Genomic DNA, 27,995 nt, shown 5'->3' with positions numbered 1-27,995 from the left:
GTCATGTTGCTATTTGTGGAAAAATTTGCATTAAAAACACACGTAAACGTGCAAATGTTTTCCAAATCACATTGAATTTGAATGTGCAAATTCAGATGTGAAACACGTAGCATACTAGCGCAGCTTAATGAGCAGTAGTGCGCACTTTGTATGCCTTACACAGCAGCGTTCACTGCCATGTAAGGTGTGTGCTTTTCTTAGTTATGCGCATTGCTTCCTTAGCAATGCACGTAACATTAACTGCGGGTGGTCCTGCTCCTGTGAAGTATCACAGTAGCGTCAATTCACTCACGGCCGCTATCGTATCGCGATACTTCACAGAAGCAGGACCACCCGCAGTTAATGTTACACACCGTGCTTAGGAAGCAATGCGCGTAACTAAGGAAGGCACACACAAAAATGCACACAATTTTAAGCATGTGTAACCCCTGCCTGAAACATGTACTACCCACATTGCTGTAGGGGAGAGCAATGAAATTGGGGAACACCTGTACAGATACTAGATTGTCACTTGAAATGATCACAAACGATTGCTTTGTGTACAGTACTTTACTTCCCTGCTATCTATGCACCTTTTTGATATGCTTGTATAGTTTAGACGAGTCCACCCCCAGTGCACATTCTACAGAATTCCGCTCCAGAACACAGGTGGGTTAATCACTGGATTAACTAATTAGCTAGATTTTACTGTCCTCCTGTGTGGAGATATAGAAAAACAAACGTGCTGCTGCTGAGGCCTGAGCACTGGTATGGAAACCTCTGGAGTAGGGACACCTTCGCTACTCGCCAGGGAATGGGAACTATTATGTGAAACTGGGACAGGGAACATCAGTCTGTAAGTAAAACGTTTAGCGTGCTGAGAAATGACTAAAGACACAAAGTAACTGGAGTGGAACATTCAGAGAAATGTATAGCATGGCCAGAGATCGCTTCAAAGAAGGATTGCAATCTAATGCAGCACTCTTACACCATGGTACAAATAAGAAATAAACGGCTGTCAATTGAGGGAATATTATTCCAAGTGCAGGGCAATAAAGAGGTTTAACCATGTGTACAGCAACTCTCTGAGGGCTTATGACACACTGAGCCGATTCACTAGTCAGTGATCCTTTCTCTTATGAATAGCATTTAAGGCCAAATCCAAGAAATTAGTTTACTTTAGTATTGTATTCTGTGAGACAGAATCAGTTTTAATTGTTGTGTCCCAGCTTCTTCATTGCAATTTATGGAAATCCTAAAAAAAAAACCCAAAACCCTGAAGTTTAAAATTTATTTCGCACTGAAAGGACTGCTAAGAACGAATTAGACACTTTAACCAGTTCAGCCTTCAGTCTTTTTTCATCGTATGCATCCGAGCAATTTTCACCTGCTATTCATTCACCAATAACTTTATCACTAATTATCACAATTAATTGATCTATATATTATTTTTTTTCTGCCACCAATTAGGCTTTCTTTGTGTGGTGTACATTTTGCTAAGAATTATTTTTTTTTCTAAACGCATTTTAACAGGAATATTAAGAAAATAGTTGAAAAAATTCATTATTTCTCAGTTTTCGGCCATTATAGCTTTAAAATAATACATGCTACCATAATTAAAACCCACACATTTTATTTGCCCATTTGTCCCAGTTATTACACCATTTAAATTATGTCCCTATCACAATGTACGGCGCCAATATTTTATTTGGAAATAAAGGTGCATTTTTTCAGTTTTGCACCCATCACTATTTACAAGTTTATAAAAAATATTAGTAACCACTTCACAACTGAGGAGTTTTACCCCTTCAGCATCCAAGCAATATTCACCTTTCAGCTCTCCTCCCATTTATTTGGCAATAACATTATCCCTACTTATCGCAATTAAATGAATTTTATCTTGTTTTTTTCGTCACCAATTAGGCTTTCTCTGTGTGGTACATTCTGCCCTGAATTATTTTATTCTAAATGTTTTTAATGGGAAAATAAGAAAAAATTGGAAAAAAATCCTTATTTTTCAGTTTTCAGCCATTATAGTTTTTAAATAATGCATGCTACCATCATTAAAATCCACGTAATTTATTTGCCCATTTGTACCGGTAATTACACCGTTTAAATTATGTCCCTATCACAATGTCTGGCGCCAATATTTTATCTGGAAATAAAGATCCATTATTTCAGTTTTGCATCAATCACTAATAAGAAGCCCATCATTTATAAAGTAACAGTAATATATCCTCTTGACATACATATTAAAAAAAGTTCAGTCCCTAAGAAAACTATTTATGTATTTTTTTTTTAATAGTAGTTTTTTTTTTGTTTGATTTTTTTTTTTTTTTTTTTACAAAAAAAAAATGTTGTTAACTATTGGGGAGTGTGGGAGGTAAAGGGTTAATTTAAAATGTAAAAATAGGTCCTCGCATTAAAAAAAAAATGCTTTTAGATGTAATTTTACTATTTGGTCACAAGATGGCCTCAGGCATTTTTTAATGGGTCCTGTAAGCGAAATATGTACGCTTGCAGGAAATGTACTGAGGATGGGAAACTTTTACTTATCAGAATGATTACGCAGCTTCTCATAGAAGCCACCGATCATTGCTACGGGGACTTAGATTAATGAATGGGAATTTTTTTCCCCATTCATTGATCTCCTGGTGAGTGGACGGCAACGTGAACGAGCGCACAAGTGAGCGGGAGCGCAGACAGCGGCTGTGGCAGCGGGGGTACGTATATTTACTCTCCTGGGCGTTTGAATGAAGTCTAAAGGGGAGTAGATATAATGTACAGAAGCTGTGAAGTGGGTAATATACCCTCTTGACATGCATATTAAAAAAGTTCAGACCCTTAGGTAACTATTTATGTTGTTTCTTTTTTTTTCTTTTTTTTAATTTGTAATTTTTCTTTTTTCTTTTTTTTTTTAGGTAAAATGTTTATTTGGGTATTTTTAGGGTGTGGGAGGTAAACAGCTAATTTTAAATGTAATTTATTGTGTTTTGTGTGATAAAAAAAAAGTATGTACATGTAGTTTTACTATTTGGCCACAAGATGGCCACAGTCATTTTTTTTTTATTCCATCCTGTAAACGAGGACTCTCGCTTACAGGAAGTAAAAGCAGGACGTGATTTTTTTTGTTCAGAAAGACTGTGGCTTCTCATAAGAAGCTGTCGGTCTGTCTAACTATGTTCCCATTCATTGATCTCCGGTCTAACGGGGGCGCACAGCAGCAGCCTTTTGGATGTGACAGTAATGTCCAAAGGGCTAAAATGGTTAATCTGTCTAAACGCAGAACACAGAGAAGTGAATTTCTTCAATAACTACTGTATATGTGGAAAGAAGACTTTTCATTGTGTGCTGTGCAAGAGCTCAGATCCACTTAAAGAGACTCTGTAACGAATTTTTCAGCCTTAGTTCTTCTATCCTATAAGTTCCTATGCCTGTTCTAATCTGCTCTGGCTTACTGCAGTCTTTCCTAACTGCACTGTCTCTGTAATAAATCAATGCATCTTTCCTCTGTCCTGTTTGTCGGGCTAAGGCTTGATTGTGTGGAATGTGCAGGGCTGCTTGTGATTGGTAGAAGCGATACACACCCTCTGCAGGCCCCCTGCACACTCTGAGATGACTCACACACTATGCTTAGCTGAGCCTATTAGAAGCTGGTTAGTTTGTTTGTAAACACTGCCTAAAACTGTTAATTACAAGCCAGGATTGCAGCAGAGAGTGGCAGAAACAGCACAGAGGGGCACAGGAGAAAATAATGAATAGAATGGTATGCTTTTTATTGTAAGAATATTAGAGTACAGATTCTCTTTAACTATTCAAAAGCAAAGTCCCCAGACTTGGTCCACCAGGATGCTCTCAGAACAATCATTTCATACTTCCTGCAACGGGACCCAACACAAACACACCACACTGTGTAAGATGTTCTTGGCTAAAAATATATTTTTTTAAATGTACTTTTAGCACAAAAAAGTAATGTATAAAAAAAAGTTTAGTGTGGGATGAGGTAGAATACTAGATGATACGCCCAGCGATGCAAGTTAAAGTGACCATTTACTTCATGATTTCTATCCGGCCAATTCGATCACTCTGATTAAATCGGCTAGAAATCAAGTTAGCAGGCAGCCTGATGGATCGATCAAACATATGATTGATTTTCGGCCAAAATGGATCGAAGAGATTGGTTGACCCAGACGGAAAATCTAGGTCGATCAACGCCAGGTTGACAGCCCAAAGTGTTGCACTGGATCGCAAATCATTCTAAAATCTATAGAAAATCTGTTGCTAGTGTGTGGCAGACAACAGATAGATTTCTGTCAGATTTGATCTGACAGGCATCTGTCAGGAATGTATCTGATGGTCGAATTTGGTGGCTGTCTACAAATGTAAGGCCACCTGAACCTTAGTTCCAAAACGATTGATTCCTTTCTGAAAATAATTGATTCATAAGGAATTGATTCCCACCACACACAGCACATCAATGTTTAATACATTCCAACAAGGAACTTCAGCACTGCACAGTTCGATGCAGTGCAACGCTATGGGCCGTCAATCCAATGCCAGTTTTCCCCGCTGCCTATCGACCAAGATTTTACTTCCTGTCCGATCTAAACATTAGATTGATTTCTGAGCAATAACTATCAAAATACAATAGTTTGAACATTAAGCAATCGATTCCCATCCAATTCGATCAAAGTTATGGAAACTGCAGGGAAGCGAATGGGAAAAACGTTGTGTGTATGGGCATCTTTAAAGTGTGGAAGCAGTACATCCAAATGAGTCACTCACCTTGCCTTGCTGATCACATCAGAATGTGCACAGATCAGGAAGGGTGCAGTCATATGTGGAGGAAAAATGACTGGCACTGTCTGTCTCCTTGCAGTTTAATCTCTCAAAGCAAAGTGTGATATACGGTAATAATGCAGAGACGGCGAGTGGTACATGGTTTCCTAGGCAAGTGGGTACCGCTCCGCGCACCTAGTGCTTTTTAACCAGCAAGAAAAACATTAGGAGTATGAAACAGCCGTCTTGGCCACTCCTTCACCATGGCGCCCACTTGTCTAGGAGCCAGTGGCAGCCTTTCTTCCTCCACATTCCAATATATAAAAAACACAAATGGAAAATAAAACCTTAACATTTAAGATAATATGAGTTGAAAAAGCATGAAAGATAAAAGTCCTTGTAAAGGAATTTTAGGGTGGGGTTACCAACCTCTGGGCTATAGTTGTTCACTAAACACCTTGTTGGAACATCATAGATCTCCTGAGGTCCAGCTTGGTGGAGGTGTCTGGGGACGTCATATTCATCCTGCTGCTCTTGTTTGGGTAAATCGTACACATAGACTTGTCCCTTTCGAGTGGGGAGAACAACCTAGGCAACACATAGGAGGAGATAACATTTATTTTCATGTATTATGTCACATACCTTCAGTTACTCAGTTATTTTGCTCAGATACAGTTATACACAGATATACAGTTCTACAAATCAGAGTTACAGATTGCCCAGCAAGCTCACCAGACATCCTAGGGGTGTATAAGAGGCTAAAAAGGACCAAAAAGCCCTTTTACTAAAAATTGCTTTGCAAAACAGAAATCTCCCTTCTTAAAACAGAAGGTATTTGCAATTATTCAAGTTTGAGTGAGCTCTGAGGTGTCCCACAATGCATCACTGCTGAACACGCAAATCACCCCTTTGTTGTCCATGATAGCTGCACAAACCTCCAGAACCAATGAAATGCATTGATTTGTCAGCTTGTTAATTTTACAGAGCTTCACTAACCCAACAAGCATACAGACTGTTTAGAACGGGTTGATCCTCATCAGTGCATAGCATGGAATAATGAGGTAGGCTCTATGCGTTACAGATTGCCCAGCAAGCTCATGGTGAACCAGAACTCCTAAGTAAAAGGACTTTTTGGTACTTTTTAGCCACTTACACACTCCTAGGAGTTCACCATGAGGTGTCTGGGCAATCTGTTTCAAGTCCTATCCCAGAAAGTCATATTAATCCATGCCATGCACTGATGAGGATCAACCAGTCTGAAACAGTCTGTATGCATGTTGGATTAGTTTGGCTCTGTAATATTAACAAGCTGACACATAATTGCGTTCCAGCGGTTCTGGAGGTATATTTGGCTTACAAGGACAACAAAAGTATGATTTGCATATTAAGCAGTGATGCATTGTTGGAGACCTCATATGCTCACTCCAACCGGAGTAAATCGCAAATACCTTCTGTCAAAAGATAAATTTCTGTACTACAAATCGCTTACCTTTTTTTAGTAAAACAAAAATTTGCTTTCCTAAAACAGAAAGAATTTGCGATAATTCAGGTTGGAGTGAGCTCGAGATGTCTCCCAGAGCACCACTGCTGAATATATGCAAATTAACCATTGTACCCTTAGAAGCTAAACACACCTCCAGAACCGCTGGAATGCAATGATGTGTCAGCTTGTTAATTTGTACAGAGCCATAATAATCCAACATGCATACAGACTGTTTCGGATTGTTTGATCCTCATCAGTGCATGGCATGGATTAATTTGGCTCTATGGAGTAGGGCTTGTAAACCGAGAGGCACAGACTAACCAGCAAGCTCATGGTGACCCAGAACTCATTGGAGTGTGTAAGGGACTACAATGGTCCTAAAAGCCCCCTTACTAAGATGTTAAGAAAAACAAAAATTTGCTTTCCTAAAACAGAAAGAATTTGCGATAATTCAGGTTGGAGTGAGCTCGAGATGTCTCCCAGAGTGCTCTGGGAGACATCTCGAGCTCACTCCAACCTGAATTATCGCAAATTCTTTCTGTTTTAGGAAAGCAAATTTTTGTTTTTCTTAACATCTTAGTAAGGGGGCTTTTAGGACCATTGTAGTCCCTTACACACTCCAATGAGTTCTGGGTCACCATGAGCTTGCTGGTTAGTCTGTGCCTTTTTTTAGTAACAATGCTCACTTCCACTAACATCCACTAGATGGAGACAACATGCAATGTAAGCTGTTACAAAGAAAGTACAATTATACCCAACCACCTATTTATATACTACACACAAGAGTGATAAATATGTTTATTCAGGTTTACACATGTCCCAGAGCTCTCAATATATGCTAACCAGGAGTGGCCAGCATGACCTTTGAAGCACTGGGTGGTTTTACACGTTGCATAGAGAAATAAAAAATGTATAGTAGAAAAACAGCCAAATCCATCATATTCAACTGAATATAAAAAACAGGACCCTCTGCAAACCTCTCATATGTGATCCAATTACCGGTACCTGCGCACCTTGAGTCAGTTCACCATTCTACAATTTGGTTTCATTCTAGAAACATCAATATATTTAGTGTTTTTTTTTTATATTTGTTAGAATATTATCCAGGTTTGTTGTTTTTTTTTTTTGATCAACTGTTTTCCACTACATGAGTTTTGCGATGCGATTGGATAGCAAAACACTATGTACACTTCATACGGATGGAAGCCGCCTGGGGGTGTTTCCATTAGTGCGTTGATTTTCCCTAATCAAAATCGTTGTGCTGCACTTTTTGTGCGAATCGCCACCTTTACAAACTATAGGAGCTTTACTATGCAATTTTTCCACAATTTGGCCATTCAAAATATTTTTTCAGACATTTGTAATCCCCTCGGAAATCGCAAAGGCATTGCAATCGCGGCATAGACATGACAGATCGCGGTAGAATCAAAGCTCTATCGCTGCAGTGGAAAATGGGAGAACCGCGGCCACAGCGCGATTGCATTTCTTAGTGTAAGCAGTCCTATAGAAACCTTTCCACAGATCATTGATTCATTCTTTTTATTTTATTTTGTAAGTAGCAAGAGATACTTTTTTTATCCTTTGTGGTAAACTTCGTGTGGTTAATGTGTAACTAAATGTGCTTTATAGGCCTTTTAAAATACTTACATAAAACATTCATATAGTCCTTAAAGCAAAGCTAGTATCAATCTGTCAGGGGAAAATAGTGAGGTGTGTCACATGATCAGCCTATGAGAAGAGGGGAGGAGCCAGACCTCCATCTCACAGGGAGGTAAGCAATTTAAAAGTCATTTACAGAGTTGTCAAAATCAATACATCACTTATCTACAAATCAATCAAATTTGATCACCCCTACCCCCCCAAAAAAACCTAGAGCACAGAACGTAAGTATACATAATGCTGTGCTGACTCCATTTATTTTGGTGAAGGAAGTCACAGATTTACTTGACTAAAAAGGAAAATATAACAGCACAATCATTTTTCACAGATATACCATTCTTACAACACACAATGCTGCAGTATCCTTTTACAGGATATGGTTGACAGTATTTCTGCTTCTATGTTTCTTGCAACTGTTGTTATAGTCTGATTAGTCTGATATGACCCAGGCAATGACTACACTCTAATAGCAGACATTTTGGGACACAAAAAAAAAATCACAAATAAGTGAAAACATAGTCAAGCGAGCTCTTGCCCTTCTGCTCCACGGGAGGTTTCTGTCCTCCCTGAGCTCGCCTTAGGACACCTGCGTTTCCGTTTGACAGGTGTACTGCCCCAGTCAAACTCCCCACCTGCCACTGTCCTCGGAGCGGGTTGCGCTTGGAGCCAGAAGCGAGCCCCCCCGCCCTCCCGGGTAAGTGAAAAAATGATAAGAGTAGTGGTATTTCACCGGCGGCGCCCCTGGGGCCCGAGGGCCTCCCAATTATCCTACACCTCTCATGTCTCTGCAACCCCGCCTCACCGGGTAAGTGAAAAAAAAGGATAAGAGTAGTGGTATTTCACCGGCGGCGCCCCTGGGGCCCGAGGGCCTCCCACTTATCCTACACCTCTCATGTCTCTGCCCCCTGGCCTCACCGGGTAAGTGAAAAAACGATAAAAGTAGTGGTATTTTACCGGCGGAGCCCCTGGGGCCCGGGGGCCTCCCACTTATCCTACACCTCTCATGTCTCTTCACAGTTGCAGATTAGAGTCAGACTAGAGAAATGAGTGGAAACATATCATTAAATGGGGGCTTTATGCCAGTCACAGGTTGGCATCAGACTAAAATATGGACTGCTTCCTGACAACCATCGCAAAGATCCTGTTCTACTTTCTAGTGATTGCCGCGGTGAGGTGTAGTGGGCAAACACCTAATTACACATGCGTATTCCACTGAAATACATTATACGCGAATCGCATCTGGAAAATTACTGCTTGAATCTTTTTTTAACGCATGTAAAACTCACATGGTGTGGAAGCTATCCTATCTATTTGCATGTATCAAGCATTCTAATGCAATTTGGCATGCACAAAATACATGCAAAAAAGCAAGTAGTGGGAATGGACCCTAAAGCCACATTCAGACTTGTAATCTCAAAACGCGACTGCTAACTGATTCTGGTGTTTAATGTCAACGATTTTCTGCCGATTTAACACTTAATGAGAAAAACGATTACACAGGCTCCACGCTTGCAATTTTACAAACTGATCATCACTACCACATCCATTGGCTTTACATTGCCATCGCCAGTAATGTTGTAAGAATCTGTAAACACTCCAGTGTGAATGGACCCTGATACCGTCTGTGCTATTTCCACAGCTGGCTGGGTGATGATGTGTAAGAAAAAAATAATATCTGGACACTATTTCAACGGAAACAGCAATTGATCAGCCCTTTTGAAACCTTTCATTCACTGGTATATCATCGTTCTGGTGGTTCCAAGCTTCAGTTCACCATCACCAAAAATACAGAGGCTTACCAGCCAATCAGAGCCAGCATTACAAGGCTATATCGGGTGTAGTAGAGATTCACAACATCTCCTCATGGCATCAGCATCCGTCAATCCAATGGTCAACGATCCTCAATCAGGTCTCCATCCCTCCAACTGACACTCCAATAAACGTATTCAATGAGGTGTATCAATAAGAGAGGACAAAAAGCGATCTAAGTGCAAACCGTTTAAAACTTAAAATCTTAAAGATGCTGTATGTTGCTCTAGTTATGAATACAAATAAAATAAAAGTGTAGGAAGTAAACAGTCAGCATAACAGCGTTCTTCTCTCCATCTGCAAACACTGGGTTCATTCCTGACAGGCCAGGATGAGCTGTTACTGGAAGCTGTTTTCCTTTCTGTGCCCCATTCTGTATAGATCAGTTCCTTGGCTGAAAGTCATTCACATATAAATCCACAATGCAGGAAGACTTCTCCAGCTCCCTGGTGATCTCATCAATCAGAGCGCAGGCCGGGGAACCAAGCAGTCCATTAATAATTAAGAAGAAGAAGCAGCTCGCTCGGCAAAGACATTGAGATGACATATAGAAGGTCCTCTTAGTTCAAATGCTATTTTCCCCTCTAAGAACATTACGCATGTGGCTTTACATTGCTGGCTTTTTACTGCCACAAATTTCATTGGATATAAAAGCCAAACTAGACATTTTTATATAAGGCCTTCCATACACTATAAGTGCAAAAACTTCAAAGGAACAGCCACATCCAAAAATGCAATTTAAAAAAACAGTATTACAAAATGAGAACAAATCCAGCATCACACCAGGGGAAAAGCATTTCACAGTCCCTCCGAATACATGGATGAGGCACCTAACAGATTCATTACTGGTTAAGAGCAGCGCCATATAAATGTTCTGTGTCTTGTCTCATCGTTTTTCATCAATCAGGCATAGTGAAACAAACTCTATTCTCTCTTGAATCAATAAGATGATTGAACTGCATGGTCGATTGTACAGCCAAATTGTTAGATGTATGGCCACCTATAGTCTTTACACTAGTTATTCACCAGATGAAAGATTCAGTTTAACCTTCTGTCGACCACGTCACGCCAATGGACGTGGCCACAGCGGCAGTCCCAGGACCGCCTAACACCGATTGGCGTAAAGTCCTGGGGCTCTGTTTTGCAGGAGATCGCGCGCAGGCTGCACGCGCATCTCCTGCTTGAGGGGCGGAGCTCTGCCCCGTCTTCAGTCTCCGAGCGGCCATCTATTTACATGGTGCAGCGCTGCGATCAGCAGCAGTGCTGCACTGGGGACAGCCGTGTGACACGGCTGTCCCCCTGGGGGACAAAAGAGCGATCAGCTCTCATAGGCAGAAGCCTATGAAAGCTGATCGCCATAATTGGCTGGCTGTGGGGAGGGAGGGTATTTATTTTATTAAATATATTATATAGATTATAAAAAAAAATAAACATGGGGGGAGCTATCAGACCCCACCAACAGAGAGCTCTGTTGGTGGGGAGAAAAGGGGGGGGGGAATCACTTGTGTGCTGAGTTGTGCGGCCCTGCAGCTTGGCCTTAAAGCTGCAGTGGGCTATTTTACTAAAAATGGCCTGGTCACTAGGGGAGTTTAGCACTGCAGTCCTCAAGTGGTTAAAGAATGGCTGAACTGAGAGGAAAATGGTGGCTGCCATAATTATTTCCTTTTAAACAGGTCTGGATTTACATCACAGGAGCCTATAGACACAGATGTCCCGGGACCTTAAGCTGGCCACTAACAATCCAATTTCTAGCGAAAAATCATTTGAGCAATCAGAAATTCTGATCGGATTGGATGAAAATATCCTTAGTTGATGGACACAATCTATTATGAACGATTATAAAAATAGTCGTCCGATTGGATTTTCTTGATTGGTTGTGATAGATAGGAAGCAAAGATTGGTTCGTTGATGGTGTAGTGAACGATTTTTCTTTCGATCAGAATTTCTGATCGCTCGAACGATTTTCCACTAGAAATTGGACCATTAGTGGCTACCTTTAGACTGCACCCTCCATGAACCTACAAACCCCTGCCGAACCGCACTGCAATTGTGCTGGCTGTCCCTTTTCTCCTACTTACCGTGCCTGTCATAAGTAGCTACAATTGTCTCTTAGCATTAGGTAGCTAGAAGTACCCTCAATATTAAGTAGCTAGATGTGCCCCCAAGTATTATGTAGCTAGAGGAACCTCAGTATTAGGTAGCTACAGGTGCCCCTGACTGAGTAGCCTCTCATTTATACACCCATCAGGACCCTGGATAGGGAAGGAGGCAGGAAGGTGGTCTAGGAGGGGAGGGAGCCGCCTTTCCATCATCAGGCGCCTGTAGGCACGTGCCTACAGTGCCTTATGGTAAATCCGGCCCTGCTTTTAAAGGGCAACTGTAGTGAGAGGGATATGGAGGCTGTGACATGTATTTCCTTTTAGGCAATACCAGTTTTGCCCGGCTATCTTGCTAATCCTCTGCCTCTAATACTTTTAGCGATAGACCCTGAACAAGCATATGCAGATGAGGTGTTTCTGGCATTATTGTCAGATCTGACAAGATTAGCTGCATGCTTGTTTCTCGTGCGATTCCAACATGACTGCAGCCAAATACGATCAGCAGGGCTGCCAGGAAACTGGTGTCCTTTATGCTGGGTACACACAATACAATTTTCTGACAAATTTACTGTCAGATGAACTATTTCCAACAGGTCCGATCAGATTTCCGATCGATTTTCCATAGAAGTGAACGGGAAATTGATCGGAAAACATATCGGACCTGTTGGAAATCGTTAATCTGACAGTAAATCTGTCAGAACATTGTATTGTGTGTAGCTAGCATTACGCAATATAAGTTGCCTGGCGGTACTGCTGATCTCTTTGGCTGCAGCAGTGTCTGAATCACACCCCTGAAACAAGCATATGGCTAATCCAGTCAGACTCCTGCAACTAATTGGACGCCTTCGGGCCACCGATTTAACCTTCATTGCCGCATATTGTAGCTTTGGGAAAGCCGTGATTTGCGGGAAAAAAGGTAGAATTGGGCACCCTGAGCTGCCAGCTAGCGGCCGATGTCATGCGCCCAAATTTTCTCCTGCTGCTGCTAAATGCAGCTTTTATTATAGGCACTTATGGCGGCTACGGTTTTTCCCATAAGTGTTCCTCCGCCCCTTTTTTTCCTGCTTCGATGCTTGGTGCTGTGTGGTGTCATGCAGGGTGATGTGGTGCCAAGCTGGACGATGTGATGTGATGCCTTTTTGGGGCATGCTGGGTGCTGTGTGGTGCCATGTGGGGTGCTGTGGCACCTCTAGGAGGCATGCTGGGTGTTGTGGTGACATGCAGGAAGCTGTGGTGGAGCCCTGAAGCCTCCATAGGGAGCATGCATAGTTGTGTGTGCCCGCAATGTTTCCCCCCCCCCCCCCCAACAGAGTAGCACTCCAAGTCTGGAGACATCCTCTGTAGCTGGCGATTCTCCCCTTAGCGTCCAAGAATCAGATCAGGGGGTGGGCAGGCTCGGTCGGCTATTGTGTGGCCACACTAGAGGAGCTGCGTGGCCCTGACGCATTGTCGCTAATCTTCTGGGGGGCTGCACTCAGCGACAGGGACAAAAGCGACCTGGGGATCCTGTGAGGGGATCCTGAGGCTTCCCTCTTAAAGAGACTCCGTAACAAAAATTGCATCCTGTTTTTTATCATCCTACAAGTTCCAAAAGCTATTCTAATGTGTTCTGGCTTACTGCAGCACTTTGTACTATCACAGTCTCTGTAATAAATCAACTTATCTCTCTCTTGTCAGACTTGTCAGGCCTGTGTCTGGAAGGCTGCCAAGTTCTTCAGTGTTGTGGTTCTGCTATGAACTCCCCCATCCAGGCCCCTCTCTGCACACTGCCTGTGTGATATTTAGATTAGTGCAGCTTCTCTCTGTTCTATTATCTTTTACAAGCTGGATAAATCCTCCTCTGAGCTGGCTGGGCTTTCACATACCGAGGAATTACATACAGGCACAGCTGTCTGTACTCTGCAGTAAGAAATAGCCTGACACTTCAGTGGAAGATAGCTGCAGGGGGAAAGAAACACACAAATGATCTCTTGAGATTCAAAAGGAAGGGTGTATACAGCCTGCTTGTGTATGGATGTATTTTCTATGTGTGGACATACTGTACATCAATCTACTTCCTGTTTTGGTGGCCATTTTGTTTGTTTATAAACAAACTTTTTAAAACTGTTTTTAACCACTTTTAATGCGGCGAGGAGCGGCGAAATTGTGACAGAGGGTAATAGGAGATGTCCCCTAACACACTGGTATGTTTACTTTTGTGCGATTTTACCAATACAGATTCTCTTTAAGGTAAGTATCTGGTTTTGTACCCGAACTTAGGCTTGGGTACACTTTAAGGCCTAGTGCACACCAGAGCGGTTCTGCTGCAGTTTGCGATCCGCTTGCGGGTGCGGATCCGCTAGGGTAATGTATTTCAATGGGCTGGTGCACACCAGAGCAGGAGGCGTTTTGCAGAAACGCATACTCCCGGGCTGCTGCAGATTTTGGATTGCGGATGCGTTTCTGCCTCAATGTTAAGTATAGGAAAAACGCAAACCGCTCTGAAAAACGACACTTCAGAGCGGTTTGCCAGGCGTTTTTTGTTACAGTAGCTGTTCAGTAACAGCTTTACTGTAACAATACATGAAATCTACTACACCAAAAACGCTTCACAAAACCGCAAAATGCTAGCTGAAACGCTGCAGAAAAAGAAGAAAAAGCGTTTCAAAATCTGCTAGCATTTTGCGGATCTGCTAGCGGTTTTTGGTGTGCACCAGGCCTAACTGTTTATGAGGTATAATACTTGTGCTCTGAAGATTCTCTGCACTGAGAGCATTAGGATTGTGTTTGCATATCTGTCCACATTTTTAAGCTTGGCCCTCCTGTTTCTGATAGCGGAACCTTCACAGACGGGGTACACTGACTCGGCCCTTCACTATGTGTTACATATCCATAATGCTGCTGGGCAGGGTTACTAAATTTCAGTACATTCGATAGGCAGGACTGCTTCATAAATCTCTCATGAATTTACAGAAGAGTACAAATCACTTTAACCAACAGAGTTTTTATACACAATACCAATTTTAGACATGGGATATGCATCACTGCGCTCCCCTCATCGTCTCATCACCAATGGAATCCTACATATGGCATTGTCAGGTGGACGCCTCTATTATAAAACCTGTCTTTATTAGTGTAACAGTCCAAAGCAAAGCGCCATGTTAAATGGTCGGCATTCCCACTAGCCAGCCGGAGGTTACCATAGCAAACATGTCTAATTACCCTGAAAGCTATAGACTCAGCACCGCATAATGCATTCATCCCTTCCATACCAAATCACATGGAAACGCACGAACAACCTGACAACCACACAGCAGTGTACAGACACATCTATTGGATTAAAATCAGGACCAGTTTTTTGTGGGATACACATCATTTGCGGGAGAAACAAAATGAGTTAGCTTTAGATAGGTAGATAGCATTTCTTACAGGGAAACTAATAAAAAGTATTTCACTGAGCAGTGATCTCAGCAGGGTACATGGTTGGGTTATGAAGCATCACAAGACTGAGTGATGGGCTAGAACCGTGGTGGACAAATAAATATGAAATTCCTGAGCCAGTCTGTCCAATCCAGAAGCTAGCAAAAAGAGTTTTAGAAGACAACTTTCTTGTCCTTTTTTTTGTTTTAGAAAAACTCAAAAGTTAGGTGGCTTCTTGAATTAAGGAGCACATGGCTACCAACCCTTCTAATAGTGACATAGAGTGGATAGTGATGGCTAGGCACAGATGCTGCCATCAGCCTCAACTGCTTGTTGTGAGACTGACAGGGGATGAGAGCATGGCTGAGCTGTGCAATGCATTGTCTGCTGTGCAACTGTGCCAGGTTGTGGCTGCAAATGAGCCCCCTTAACCTCTTCTCATCTTATACTCAAGTCAGACCCCCTCTTGCCTCTGCCACCAAATTCTCTGAGAGCAGCAGGAAGGTTTATAATAGGTCTTGTGTGTAGTTTTTTTGTCTGATCTCTTCGGCACCTGCTCAGTACTAAGCAACGCCTGATTCAAGCACCACCATAGACTATAATGTTCATTATGGCTATAGTGGCGCAGGGGGAATTTCTATAAAATCAGCAGTCCCGAATTACGTGTCCAGAAGAAAAAAATTAGGTAATCAGTAGGGGAATGTACCTGTTATATTCCCCTATCTAATGCTGGGAGAGATGTCTCTTGGCTTCTCTCTGTGCCTAAATAACCCCCTCCAGAAACATATGCGTGTGTGTCTGTGTGTATGGTGTGCTGTGCTGTGTGTTTCTGCTGACAGCAAACAGATCTCACTGGTATAATGAAAACACTACAGCATTATTTGATGACATTCCATTTGTTGTTTACTGCTCACTGCTCCTCCCTATGTGACAAAGTCTAGTGATATCCCTGCAAACTGCTGAACCCAATAATCTCCTAAAGTATTTGTACTCGATTCGTCCATCATATCATTATAATAAACTAGTTCTTCAACTATTTTCTCACAGTGAATTGATGGGAGAAAAGTTAGGTAGAACCCGCCTAGAGCGCAGGTGTCAATCTCCAGTCCTCAGGGCCATATCCATGCCAGTGTTTAGGATGGGCTAAACTGAGAAATGGGTTTTGCTTGATGAACACCTTTCCGGATTCAGCCCTTATCACTTAATGTAAGCTGTGCCAGCTGTGTGGGGACCTTGACCCTTGAGGACTGCAGTTTCTAACCTAATGCTGGGAATACACGGTTCGTTTTTGCCTTCGTTTAAACCTTCGATTCGTTCGGTAAACGAATCGAGTGTTGAAAACGTATGTGAAAATAGTCATAATCTCATTATAGTTTCGATTAATAGACCCCAAAAACGAACGACTAGTGATCGAACATGTTTGATATTATCTCTCTTTATCCATCTAATCGAGCCATTGGTAGGCTTGATGGCTGTTCAGATCGATTATACATTCGTTTTTGCTAGTCCGTCCCTGTAAAAAGGGATTTTCGTTTCGTTTCTTTGCAGCCTTCGATCATTGGAAAAACGAAACCATCAGAATCGGAAAAAAAAACTAAACCGTGGGTGGTGATATTAACCGTATGACTGATTATTTCGGGATCGAAAAGGACAAAAGGCACAATCGAAACGAAGGTTTAAACGAAGGCAAAAACGAACCGTGTATTCCCAGCATAAGGGATTATTAGAGGACGTAATAGTTTGCTGGGATTTCCCCAAACCTAAAGATAAAACTTTTCCATTCTGCCAGCTCTCTGTGGCATGTGACGGGTAGGATACTTGTCACGGGTCACAGACATTAATACATGTCAGGAATTTCAGGAGACATTGCTAGTCACTTATCTATTGTATATGGGGTCCTTTACTGCATCTCACCTCATCTGAGCACAGCCTATCTAATAACAGCAGAGTGTATTTGTTTGTTTTTCTGCAGCCTCTAATATTGTAAAATACAATTCTCCTGCTGGTGTCATCCATGTTTTTTGCCTAGGCATATAAAGGAGGTCAATGCCTGAGAGTAAAGCAGGCCTGAACTCAGAACTTCCTCTCTGCTCTAAAGCCTTTCTATTACGATTCTATTTACGATCCGATTAAATCCAACATGTCCGATCGAGATTCGATTCAATTCAACTTGATTTGCCATTGTTTTGCAATGGCAAATCGAATTGAATCGAATTCGGATCGGACATGTTGAAATTAATCGGATCGTAAATAGAATCGTATAAAGAATCGTATCGTGTAGATGGGGCTTTACCTAGGTTCTCAAGGTGTGGTACGCGTATCCCAGGGGGTACTTCTGATGGTTCCAGGGGGAACTCGGGCTTATTATATTTAACCAAGAATAACTAATTTCGAGTTTTAGAAAATTATAAATCTTATTTAAACAACACCAAATTAGTGTTTTAGCGAATTAAAAGCAATAGTAAATGATTGCACATTGCTTAGAACCAATTATCGTGTATTACGATTAAATATATATTTGTCAAGGGGTACTTGTGATAATGGTTACTATGCTAGGGGGTACTTGGAGAGTACAGGGTTTTAAAAGTGGTGGATACCAATAAAATGTTGAGAAACATTGCTCTAAAACTGGGCTTTTCAACCTTTTCACTAATTGTACCACTTTTATTGCATTAAAAAATGTCAAGTACCACCAGTGTGCCTGCGCAGTACATCAGACCCGAGCAGGCTCGGCTGTTTCCTCCAGAGCCTGAGCGGAGAGCTGCTACTGCTCCAGTGCTCATGCGTTCACGCCGACAAGGAGCTTCTTTAGAAACCAGAGGCTTCCCCCTCCAGACGCAAGTATCCCCGGGGCACTTTTTTCTTACAGGTACAGTTTAAGAAAGGGGGAACATATGGGAGGGGAATAGCAGGAGGCATTGGTGGAGTGATATCACTTTCTGTATTTGAAGTCTGTATTTGACTTTGAGGTCTGAAGTATGCCGCAGGGCAGCACATCAAGCGAGTGAGTGAGGAGGGAGCTGAACTTTGTGGAGGCAGGACAGGACCAGGACAAGTGGCATGCGGGCAGGTAATTAAGTGGCAGGCAAACCTGGAGTGTACCACTTGGCCAACAGCAAAGTACCACTGGTGGTACGCGTACCACAGGTTGAAAAGCCCTGCTCTAAAAGATACGCAAAGGCATAATAACTTTTAAAGAAAAACATTACAGCTGTTACAAATCCTGCAATACATCTGCAGTATGTCTACTTCCTGCTTACATGGAAGAAGACATAGGGTTAACATCCTGTGTTCACAAATTAGCTGCTCTGCTGAGGCCGAGGAGATTCCTGAGGTGACAGAGCTGAAGAGATCAAATTACAGTGGAGATTAGTCACAGGTGAGGGGGAATTATACAGGCTAAACTCTCTAAATACATACAGGGTGCATTTATCTATGTTTTCCTTCTGTCCCGTGCAAGAGTTCAGGACCATTGAACAGTGACAGTGAAGCATACAGTCAATGAAAAGTAAGCTTCACTTCTACTGTTAACCTGCACATTTAGCGGTAATACACGGCATGCAGTGTGTTACTATACTGCAACCCTTTATATTGCAACACTCCAGCCGCACTGCGAACATTAGTGCAGTGCGCTACCTTATTCAGTGCGCTACCTTATAAAGCAGCCATAACACCCCAACGCAGTACACCACTATTAGTGAGGCCTTGGATATTTCTAACTTTCAACGCTGCATAGCATCCTCATTCATCAAACTGATAGGACCTCTTCACTACTAACAGAAAAGTTGGCGATATCTGAAGCAGGTACAGTAAAACTCTGCAAGCAGGAAATTGCAGCACTGCGGTTGGACATGACGTTAATGAAACACAAAGTTATACTGATTGTAAATGTTAATAAAATTCCAGCAGAACGCTCAGCTTTGACGTGCAAGTACAATGCAATTACACTTCCTGACAAGAAAGGCTTCCTGGTACATCACAGCTACCAAAATTAATCTAAGTCTGAAAGCTGTGTGCATATGGCTGTCTTACAGGGCAGCATTTCATTGTCCTCACATGCTCTGATCTCACTGCAAAGCTACGCACCCGCTTTACATTTCATGGGCAAAAACAATTGTTTGTAATCATCTCACATGAAAATAAAAAGTGTAGAGGGGTCCCCCAACATCAGCAGCCTACCTTCAGCAAGCAGGCAGGTTAAATATATATATAGAATACCATTGGGTACTATTGGAACGAATGCATGGGGTTATGGGGGAACTGTATGCACGGGTGGTTTATGTATGGATATATGTGGCTTATCCTGTGTGTGCACTTTGGTGTTTAAAGTGAACCTCCAGACTAAAAATCGACTCAGCAGCACTTTGTTTCTCTTATACAAGCCTCATTTTTAGCTGCACAGAAGAAAACTGCCTGGGCAGTTTTCCCCTTATGCTGTGCAAAGCATGATGGGATTTCTGATGTTGTTTTTCTCGTTCTGCTGTTTTGGTGCCATTTTTTTTTTTTTTTTTAACATTTTGAATTTGACATTTGAAGCCTAGTGTGTGCTGCTGGGAGGGGTTATCAGAACACAGGACAGTAGGAACTGTGTCTCATGCTCCCTGTCACCTCCTTTCAACCAAAAAGATGGCTGCCCCCATGACAAAGATGGCAGCCCCCATGAATAACAAACATTTGCCTGTTCTTTTAAAACAGGGTGGGTAAAAGATTATATTACCTATCTATTCTAATTAACACAACTAATGTAACTTAATAACAGTATGTTTGTTTAGGCTGAAGTTCCCCTTTAACAGGGAGTGATTTGAACTATCCAGATGATCGCTGGCTATTAATGTGTATAAGATGATGCTGTATGAGATGCCCTGATAACTATTCATGTTTGGGGTCGTACTTACATTTGGCTGATATACATTAGCCTAGCATCACTTTTCACTCATATTTATATTGTATGAAGGATCACTCACTTGTGGCACTGAATTTTCTGATTCTATATAAATGAGTGTGGTCACTGTTATCTGGCCTGTGAATTATTGTCGACATAGGCTCAGATGTGGAAACACTATTTGGGGCTTATTATATGTGAGATATATGAGCTATTTTAGGAGGTTTTTTTTTTTTGCTGTTCAAGTTGAAACACTGGTGTTATCATACAGAACGAATTCACGGTGATTGGGTTCTGAGCACTCTCAGTAAATGTAGACTAGATGCGGTCCTAATGTTTTTATGCAATTTTTGCAGATTGCGATGCGACACTATTTATGAACCGACATTTGGTAAGATACGAATATATTTACGATTTGTTTTCAAAGTGCCTGTATCCTGATATACACATAGACCATGGTTGGTATGTAACGAATTGTACAATTTATGTCATATGTGTATTTAACAGATATGTGTGTGTACTGTATGCCTCTGAGGAAGCGGTCTTTGACCGTGAAACACGTGTCAGGCAGTCCTTTTTGTATGATGTTGGAATCCTGAATTGGTTCTTTTGCATAATTGTCCGCAATCTTGAAGAAATTAGAAAAATTGAAAAAAAAGGAAGAATAAAAGATTTGTTGTTCATTTAAAACCCCGTAATTTTGTGTGGAATGTATATGATACTGTATGAGGGGTGGAACTATACTATTGTATTTTAAGCGTCATTGTATTGCTTAGGTTAAATCTGCTACCACCGATATTGCTGTGGTCCTTGCAGTTTAGGGCTCCTTGCCTGCCCTCTGTAACGATTGTGGAACTTTCTCCGTGATCAGCGCACAACGCGTGCGCTGACACGGCGGAAATCCTCCACAAGCGTATATTTGCAGGCACCCAGCAAAAGGTGCTACGCACCCATAGAGGGAAAATTCCTGTCGGCAGATGGCGCTGGGGAGTGCAGAGGAACCAATCCTCTGTATCTCCACAAATGCCAGACAGGAATTGTACGACGCGCAGAACGCAATCGCAAGAGAGGCGATTGCGAATGAGAACGAGCAAAGGGACAGATTGTATGTGTGTGCGCCAATCCAGTCGCCACCCCGCGACCACGCACACACAACAGCAGATATGAAGTAGGAACGCGATCGCGAGAGGTGCGATCGCCAGACGTGACACAAGGCAGATCAGAATAGAATACGAGGTTAGCAAAGGCACAGAAAATAATACAATGAGGAGATACGAAAAATAACAAACGCTAGCTAACCACGAACACCGCACTCATTCGCAACAGTGCACGCGGTTATGCGCGGTCTCCACGTGATAAGCACAATAGAGACAAGCACGCCTAACTAACCGACACAAGACAGACACCACACAAACGCGCTTGCTACACGGTTGCCTTACCGCAGGCACCAGCAAGCGCACGCAAACAGACAGACAACGAGAATCGATCAAACAGGAACCACTGCTCTTACCGTCAGAGCCAGTGCGAACCAGGTATCAGAAAGATCCACTGCTCTTGCTGTCAGAGCAGTGTGATCCAAGCACACGACAAACAGAAGGAGTAACCAGCAGCGACCGCAGCCGAGGTTAGGTCCAAGATCCAGACCAGAGGAATCCACTGCCACTAACGCTAGGGCAAGTGCGATTCAGACAGACAGAACAGAAGGATCCACAGCGCTAGCGAAAAGTGGCTAGCGCGATCCAATGAAACAGAACAGAAGAATCCACAGCGCTAGCGAAAAGTGGCTAGCGCGATCCCAGGAGACAGAACAGAAGAGATACCTGGTAGCAACCGCTGCACCAGCTATACTCCAAGAACAGAGATCAGAACCATTTCCTGTCGACCACCGCTGGGACCGGACAATGGCAAAGAAACAAACAAACAGATAAACAATCCTAACTGCACTAGGGAAAACCTGCCTAGCGCAGATTCAGGAATTACTCTAAGCTGATCTTCAAACAAAGAGCATGGCTGACACTCCCGGCAGGAGTGTTACACAGGACTAAATCCTTATGAACAGCGAAGCATTGTGGGAAAGACATAGGGCTCGATTCACAAAGCGGTGATAACCCAGTTATCACGCCTAAAAAACTTTAGGCGTGATGACCTTTTCACCACTGAGTTATCACCGCTTTTTCCTGCTCTTCGCGCGAAGTTACCGCGCGTACGCGCGCGCAAAGTCCCATAGGGTTTAATGGGAGCTTCGCGCGAAGCGTCGGGTGCTGCGCGCGCACTTACGCGCGTACGCGCGGTAACTTCGCGCGAGTTTCTTCTTATCATGCCTAAAGTGAGTTTAGGCGTGATAAGGGCCTTTTCACCAGCGTGCAAACACTTTGCACCGCTTGGTGAATCAAGCCCATAGTACTTATAGTACACGCCTCCAATGAATGTGGCCAGGCAATTTGCATGACAACGTATGCAAATTCCTCTGCAAGCACAAGCTGCAAAACTGACAGAATCTCTTCTTTCCAGAGTTCTGCAGCATGCAAATCAAAACAATGGTCAAAAAGCTGCCTGCCTGCACAGGCAGCTGAGCAAATCATCACACCCTCCACATAGAACAGAACATTCCACTTATTATCTGGGAGCCAAGCAGCATGTCTGTACAGAGCTTATCCATACAATGTCGGATGACAACCATTGTAAATGTGGACATAGCTTCTGGGGGACATTGAAAGTCTGTCAGGCTGGACACGGAACATCATGACGCACACCTCTCTATTCTCATAGAAGGAAATTGGCCACATTTCTCCACAGAAGAATTTGAATTCTATCACAGGCTATTTTAGATTTCTGGTATATTATTTAAAAAAAATTTCCCTTAAAGATCCGTACATACCCGCTATTTACAGTCGATGGTACAGCTGTTATACAGAAGTTGTGGCCAAATAGCCACTATTTTGATGGTACAGCGAAATATGTAAGTTGTTGATATAGCTGCAGACGTTATACAGAAGTAGTGACCGAATAGCCACTCTCCTGGTGATACAGCCATTATGAAGATGTAATGCGGTGAATAAGTCACTATTTCAATGGTACAGCCACTAAACAGAATTATTGCGCCCAAATTATCCAGGCTGTGCCCATAAATCTGTAACAATGGTAAAATTACACTCAGTAGAGGGGCGCCCAAATGTCCTATTTATTATTATTCACGATTCCGCTTACAGAGTACAGTGACCAGTTCATAGAAATTACTGTGACTCCAAACTGACCTACAGGCAAACATCGCACAGACAGGAAAGAGCTGCCAAGCCATCGAACATATCCCATCACCCATTAGCTAGTTGGCATATTGCCCGAACCCCTGGTCTAGCACATAAAGAAGCCTTCACAGATTGTGCCCTGGGGTGTAGGACATACATATGCCCTGTTCTGGCCAAGATCTAAACCTGGCCTCTAGCTCTGCAAGTTCAGAATGTTAACCAGTTAGCCAATGTTTATACCATACATTTGAAGTCTATATAAATGGTGACTAAACGAGAGTGTCTAAACTCACCACAGGAGTTTGATATATGTTGTTCATTTGCACTGCCAACAACTGGAGTTTGGCTCCTACTTTGGCAGTTTAGCCCTGATTTTCAGGCAGTAAAAAGGACTTGCTTTGTTAGGACTGTCAAGGCTGGTGACAAAGGGGCTACATTAACCACTCAGAGGTAAGAAAGTCAGCACTCCATATGTAAAGAAAACAAACTTTACCGTAACAGCTTAATGTGACTGTATGTGGAGGTGCAGAGGTTTGCTTTACATTTGTGAGGTGCTGGTCTTCTCACTTCTCAAGTCCTAGTAGTCATCCCTCCCGAAACAAAACAAAACAAAAAAACTCTATCCATCTAGTGTACAGAGTATATGCAGTGTTCTCCCTAGAAATTCTTTCCAGCCGGGTGGCATGAAACTGTAGCCGGGTGGCGTAAAAAATTAGCCAGGTGGGGCGTGATTAGAGAATGCAGGGCCGGTGCCTCTGTGCGCAAATCATCTTATAGAATAGGAAGAGGTGAGCCGATGACAGCTGTGTGGTCACCAAAACTAGCCGAATGGAGCACCCGGCTAAAAGAGCCTGGGGAGAACACTAATAAGAAGGCTGGCTGTGGTACACAGAACACTGATAATGGCTGCAGTGCACACAGTACACCAGGCATGCCCACTTTTTCGGCTCGGGAGCTACTTTAAAATTCGCAGAGGCCAGGAGATCTACAGACGTTTCAAATGCCAAGCTTACCCCCCCCTTCCCCAATAGGTAGTTAGGTATAGGTACCTTCAGTATAGGTTAGTTAGGCATATGAGCTTTAGTATGGTAGTTAGGTATACCGGTAGGTGCCTTCAGTATAGGTTAGCTAGGTATATGTGCTTTAGTATAGGTAGTTAGGTATAGGTGCCTTCAGTATAGGTTAGCTAAAGTACACACATTGGCTGGCTGTGGTGCACACAGTACACTGGGACTGGCAGTGGTGAACAGAGTACACTGAGTACACAGAGTATACTGAGACTGGTGGTGGTGAACACACTGTACTCTGACACTAGCGGTTGTGAGCACAGTACACTGAGACTGGCGGTGGTGCACAAAGTACAGACACTGACTGGCTGGGGTGAACATAATACACTGACAAGCCAATGTGTCCTCCTACATCTATCACCCTGTCACTACCTATATATCAAAGGTTATGGGAAAGGTGACTGTCTGTCTGCACAAACCATGCTCCCATAAAACACTGAGCCTGGCTGGTGTGCTCTGTGTAATCTGGGATTTTCCACTTAATATACAGAAGGTGAACTTCTTATGCGAATACGCTGCTCACCTGCCAGACTTTCCCGATTAAAATTCCTGGATATGGATCAGAATCCTGCAGACAGCTCCTGATCTATGAAGTCTTTTATTGCCTGTACTAGGGAGAGGCTTGCCCTGTCTTTAGCATTTCCACATGTCAACTTAACCTTTTCACAGAGAAGGGCAGGGCACCAACACATTGCCCAAGAAGCGTGAAAAACGGATAAGCTGTGACAATGGCTTGGAGTTTGAGGTCTGCCTGCGCAGGCTGAGGCCTCCACGTTTAATGCTGTGTTGGCAACTGACGTTCCAAAAATACTGTCTCAGGGCAACGACCCAGCATAGCTCCGGACAGAAACCGCCTGGAAAATTCCTGATGTAAGATCCTGTGTTGGAGGCCTTTGCAGCAGCCTGGCTCTGGGTCAGATGGTGAGATTGGGCTTCTTTAGCGCTCAGTCTGCTCATTACGCTGTGAGAAAGCTGCTTATGCAGGAGCTCACGCTGAACTGTGTAGGCAGAGCTGCCTCCTTTCCAAGAGAAAATGCCATTCAAGTTTACACAGCAATGTATATATCACACATTGACTCGGGCTAGATTCACAGTGGGAGTTGCCTTGTGTTCCCTTTAGGAGAGGGAAAGTAACGGAATGAGAAAGCAGCACCACACGTTAAATTCGCATGCTGCATTGCATACAGTAAAGTACCGTGGAGTCAATGAAAAGTATGCTTCAATGCCACTGTTAACAGCCGCTACACCGCACCGTAATGCCCCACTGTGAACCTTGCCTTATACTTCGGACACTATTTTCTTAAAGGGAACGTTAAATGAGAGGGATATGGATGTTTCCTTTTAAACAATTGCATTCCTGCTAATCTCTTTGGCTGCAGTAGTGGCTGAATCACACACCTGAAACAAGCATGCAGCTAATCCAGTCTGACTTCAGTCAGAGCACCTGATGCTTGTTGAGGGGCTGTGGCTAAAAGTATTAGAGACAAAGGATCAGCAGGAGAGTCGTGCAACTGGAATTATTTTAAAAGGAAAAATCCACATCCTTCTCAGTTTAGGTTCCCTTTAACTACTTAATGACAAATGGACTTATGAAAACGTCCTGCTAGAGCCTCTTAATGGCTCCAGGATGTTTTTATAAGTCAGACAGTGCTGCTGCCGCTGTGCACGGGCACATGTGCGCTCCCGCACGTGCACGTGCATTCCCGTGCACGTGAAAAAAGTGAAAAATAAAACACCAAAGAAAAAATACACCTTTATTTCCAAATAATATATTGTCACCATACTTTGTACTAGGGACATAATTAAAATGTTGTGATAACAAGGGCAAATCGGAAGATACAATGTGTGGGTTTTATGTACAGTAGCAGTGTTTATATTAACCTCCCCGGCGTTCTATTGAGATCGCCAGGGAGGCTGCGGGAGGGTTTTTTTTTTATAAAAAAAAATCTATTTCATGCAGCCAACTGAAAGTTGGCTGCATGAAAGCCCACTAGAGGGCGCTCCGGAGGCGTTCTTCTGTTCGCCTCCGGCAAGCATAAGTAACAAGGAAGGCTGCAATGAGCCATGGCGACGAGCGGAGTGACGTCATGGACGTCAGCCGCCTCCGATCCAGCCCTTAGCGCTGGCCGGAACTGATTGGTCCGGCTGCGCAGGGCTCGGGCGGCTGGGGGGACCCTCTTTCGCAGCTGCTCGCGGCGGATCGCCACAGAGCGGCGGCGATCAGGCAGCACACGCGGCTGGCAAAGTGCCGGCTGCGTGTGCTGCTTTTTATTTGAGGAAAATCGGCCCAGCAGGGCCTGAGCGGCAGCCTCCGGCGGTGATGGACGAGCTGAGCTCGTCCATACCGCTCAGGAGGTTAAAACTATAGGGGATGAAATTGGAGAAATAGTGTATTTTTTAACTTTTTCCCTTTAAAATGCATAGAAAATAATGTAATTACTGAAAACAAATATCAACCCCAAAAAGCCTAATTGGTGGTGAAAAAAAACAAGATATAGATCATTTAATTGTGCTTAGTAGTGATTAAGCTATTGGCAAATGAAAGGGATGAGCACTGAATTGTGCAAATCGCTCTTGTCCGTCAGGATAAAAACCGCTTTGGGGTGAAGTGGTTAAAGGATACCTGAGGCAAACACAAATAAAGTTCTTTTATTTATCTGGGGCTTCTTCTTCTGTTATTTATCTGTGTCTGCCCCTAGGTTTGGAGGTTCCTCACTGTCCTCCAGCCAGTAGAGGACAGTGTCCTCCTGGCTTAATAGATGAATGGCTGCTCATTCATTTATTAATCCATAGGAGGTGATGCTTCCATAGATGGTGCTGGTTTAATTTTAAAGAGGAGCTGTAAACCATACTATCTCAGAAAAAAAACAACACATATATAAGTAAATACTTGCTCTACTTATAAAACATATGTATTGAATTGTCCACATTTTGATTTTAGTGATTCTTCTATAGTAAAAAAAGAAAAAATCCTTCTTAGGATTTTCCATTTTGTCTGTCGTAAAGCCAATCTTGACATCATTTCCTCCCTTACTCTGTGCATTGCCTGCCTTCCTTCCTCCCAGTCTTCAGACACTCCCACCCAGCTCTGCAGTAGTGACTGCAGAGCTGGCTTCAGCTTCCCAGCATGAGAAATATTGGCCAGAGAGGAACAGAGGTGTGGGAGGGGAAAACGGGCTTGCATTAGTTAGGTCTGAGGAGAAAGTAAAGAAGAAAAAAAGAAAACCCAGCATGCCTTGCAACTTCCTTTATGCGGCAGATATACCAAACAAGAGCCAGGGAAACTGGGGAATTATCTTTTATGGAGAAGGAAAGTAAGAGTGATTTTTTAACTCGATGGGCGTGATCCCGGTGGCAGCCCCAGGACCGCCTAATGCCGATTGACATGAAGGGCGGGGTTTTGCAGTAGATCATGCGCGCTTCTCCTCTTGAATTATGGCTCGCCGATAGGAGACCGTCTATTTACTGTGTACAGCGCTGCAATCCACTGGAGCGATGTACTGGGGACAGCCGTGTGACACGGCTGTCCCCCTGGGGGAGACAGGAGCGATCCGCTGTCATAGGCTGAAGGGGAGAGTATTGCGACGTAACGTG

The 27,995-nt window shown here is 43.1% G+C and overlaps 1 protein-coding gene across 4 annotated transcripts in view; it reads right to left on the bottom strand.

The window, feature by feature from the left end:
• The window catches only part of BCAR1 (BCAR1 scaffold protein, Cas family member), a 240,226-nt gene that overhangs the window by 37,389 nt on the left and 174,842 nt on the right, over nt 1–27,995 (bottom strand). For all 4 annotated transcript variants that reach the window (XM_068260774.1, XM_068260773.1, XM_068260771.1 and 1 more), the window contains exon 3: nt 5,188–5,346. In XM_068260774.1, the coding sequence (XP_068116875.1) occupies nt 5,188–5,346 (159 nt within the window). The remainder of the gene's footprint in view (nt 1–5,187; nt 5,347–27,995) is intronic.

This window comes from Hyperolius riggenbachi, chromosome 11 (genome assembly GCF_040937935.1).
Source record: "Hyperolius riggenbachi isolate aHypRig1 chromosome 11, aHypRig1.pri, whole genome shotgun sequence".
NCBI classification, from domain to species: Eukaryota; Metazoa; Chordata; class Amphibia; order Anura; family Hyperoliidae; genus Hyperolius; species Hyperolius riggenbachi.
The sequence above is the reverse complement of the archived record's forward strand: the minus strand, read 5'-3'. Positions and strand labels throughout refer to the sequence as shown.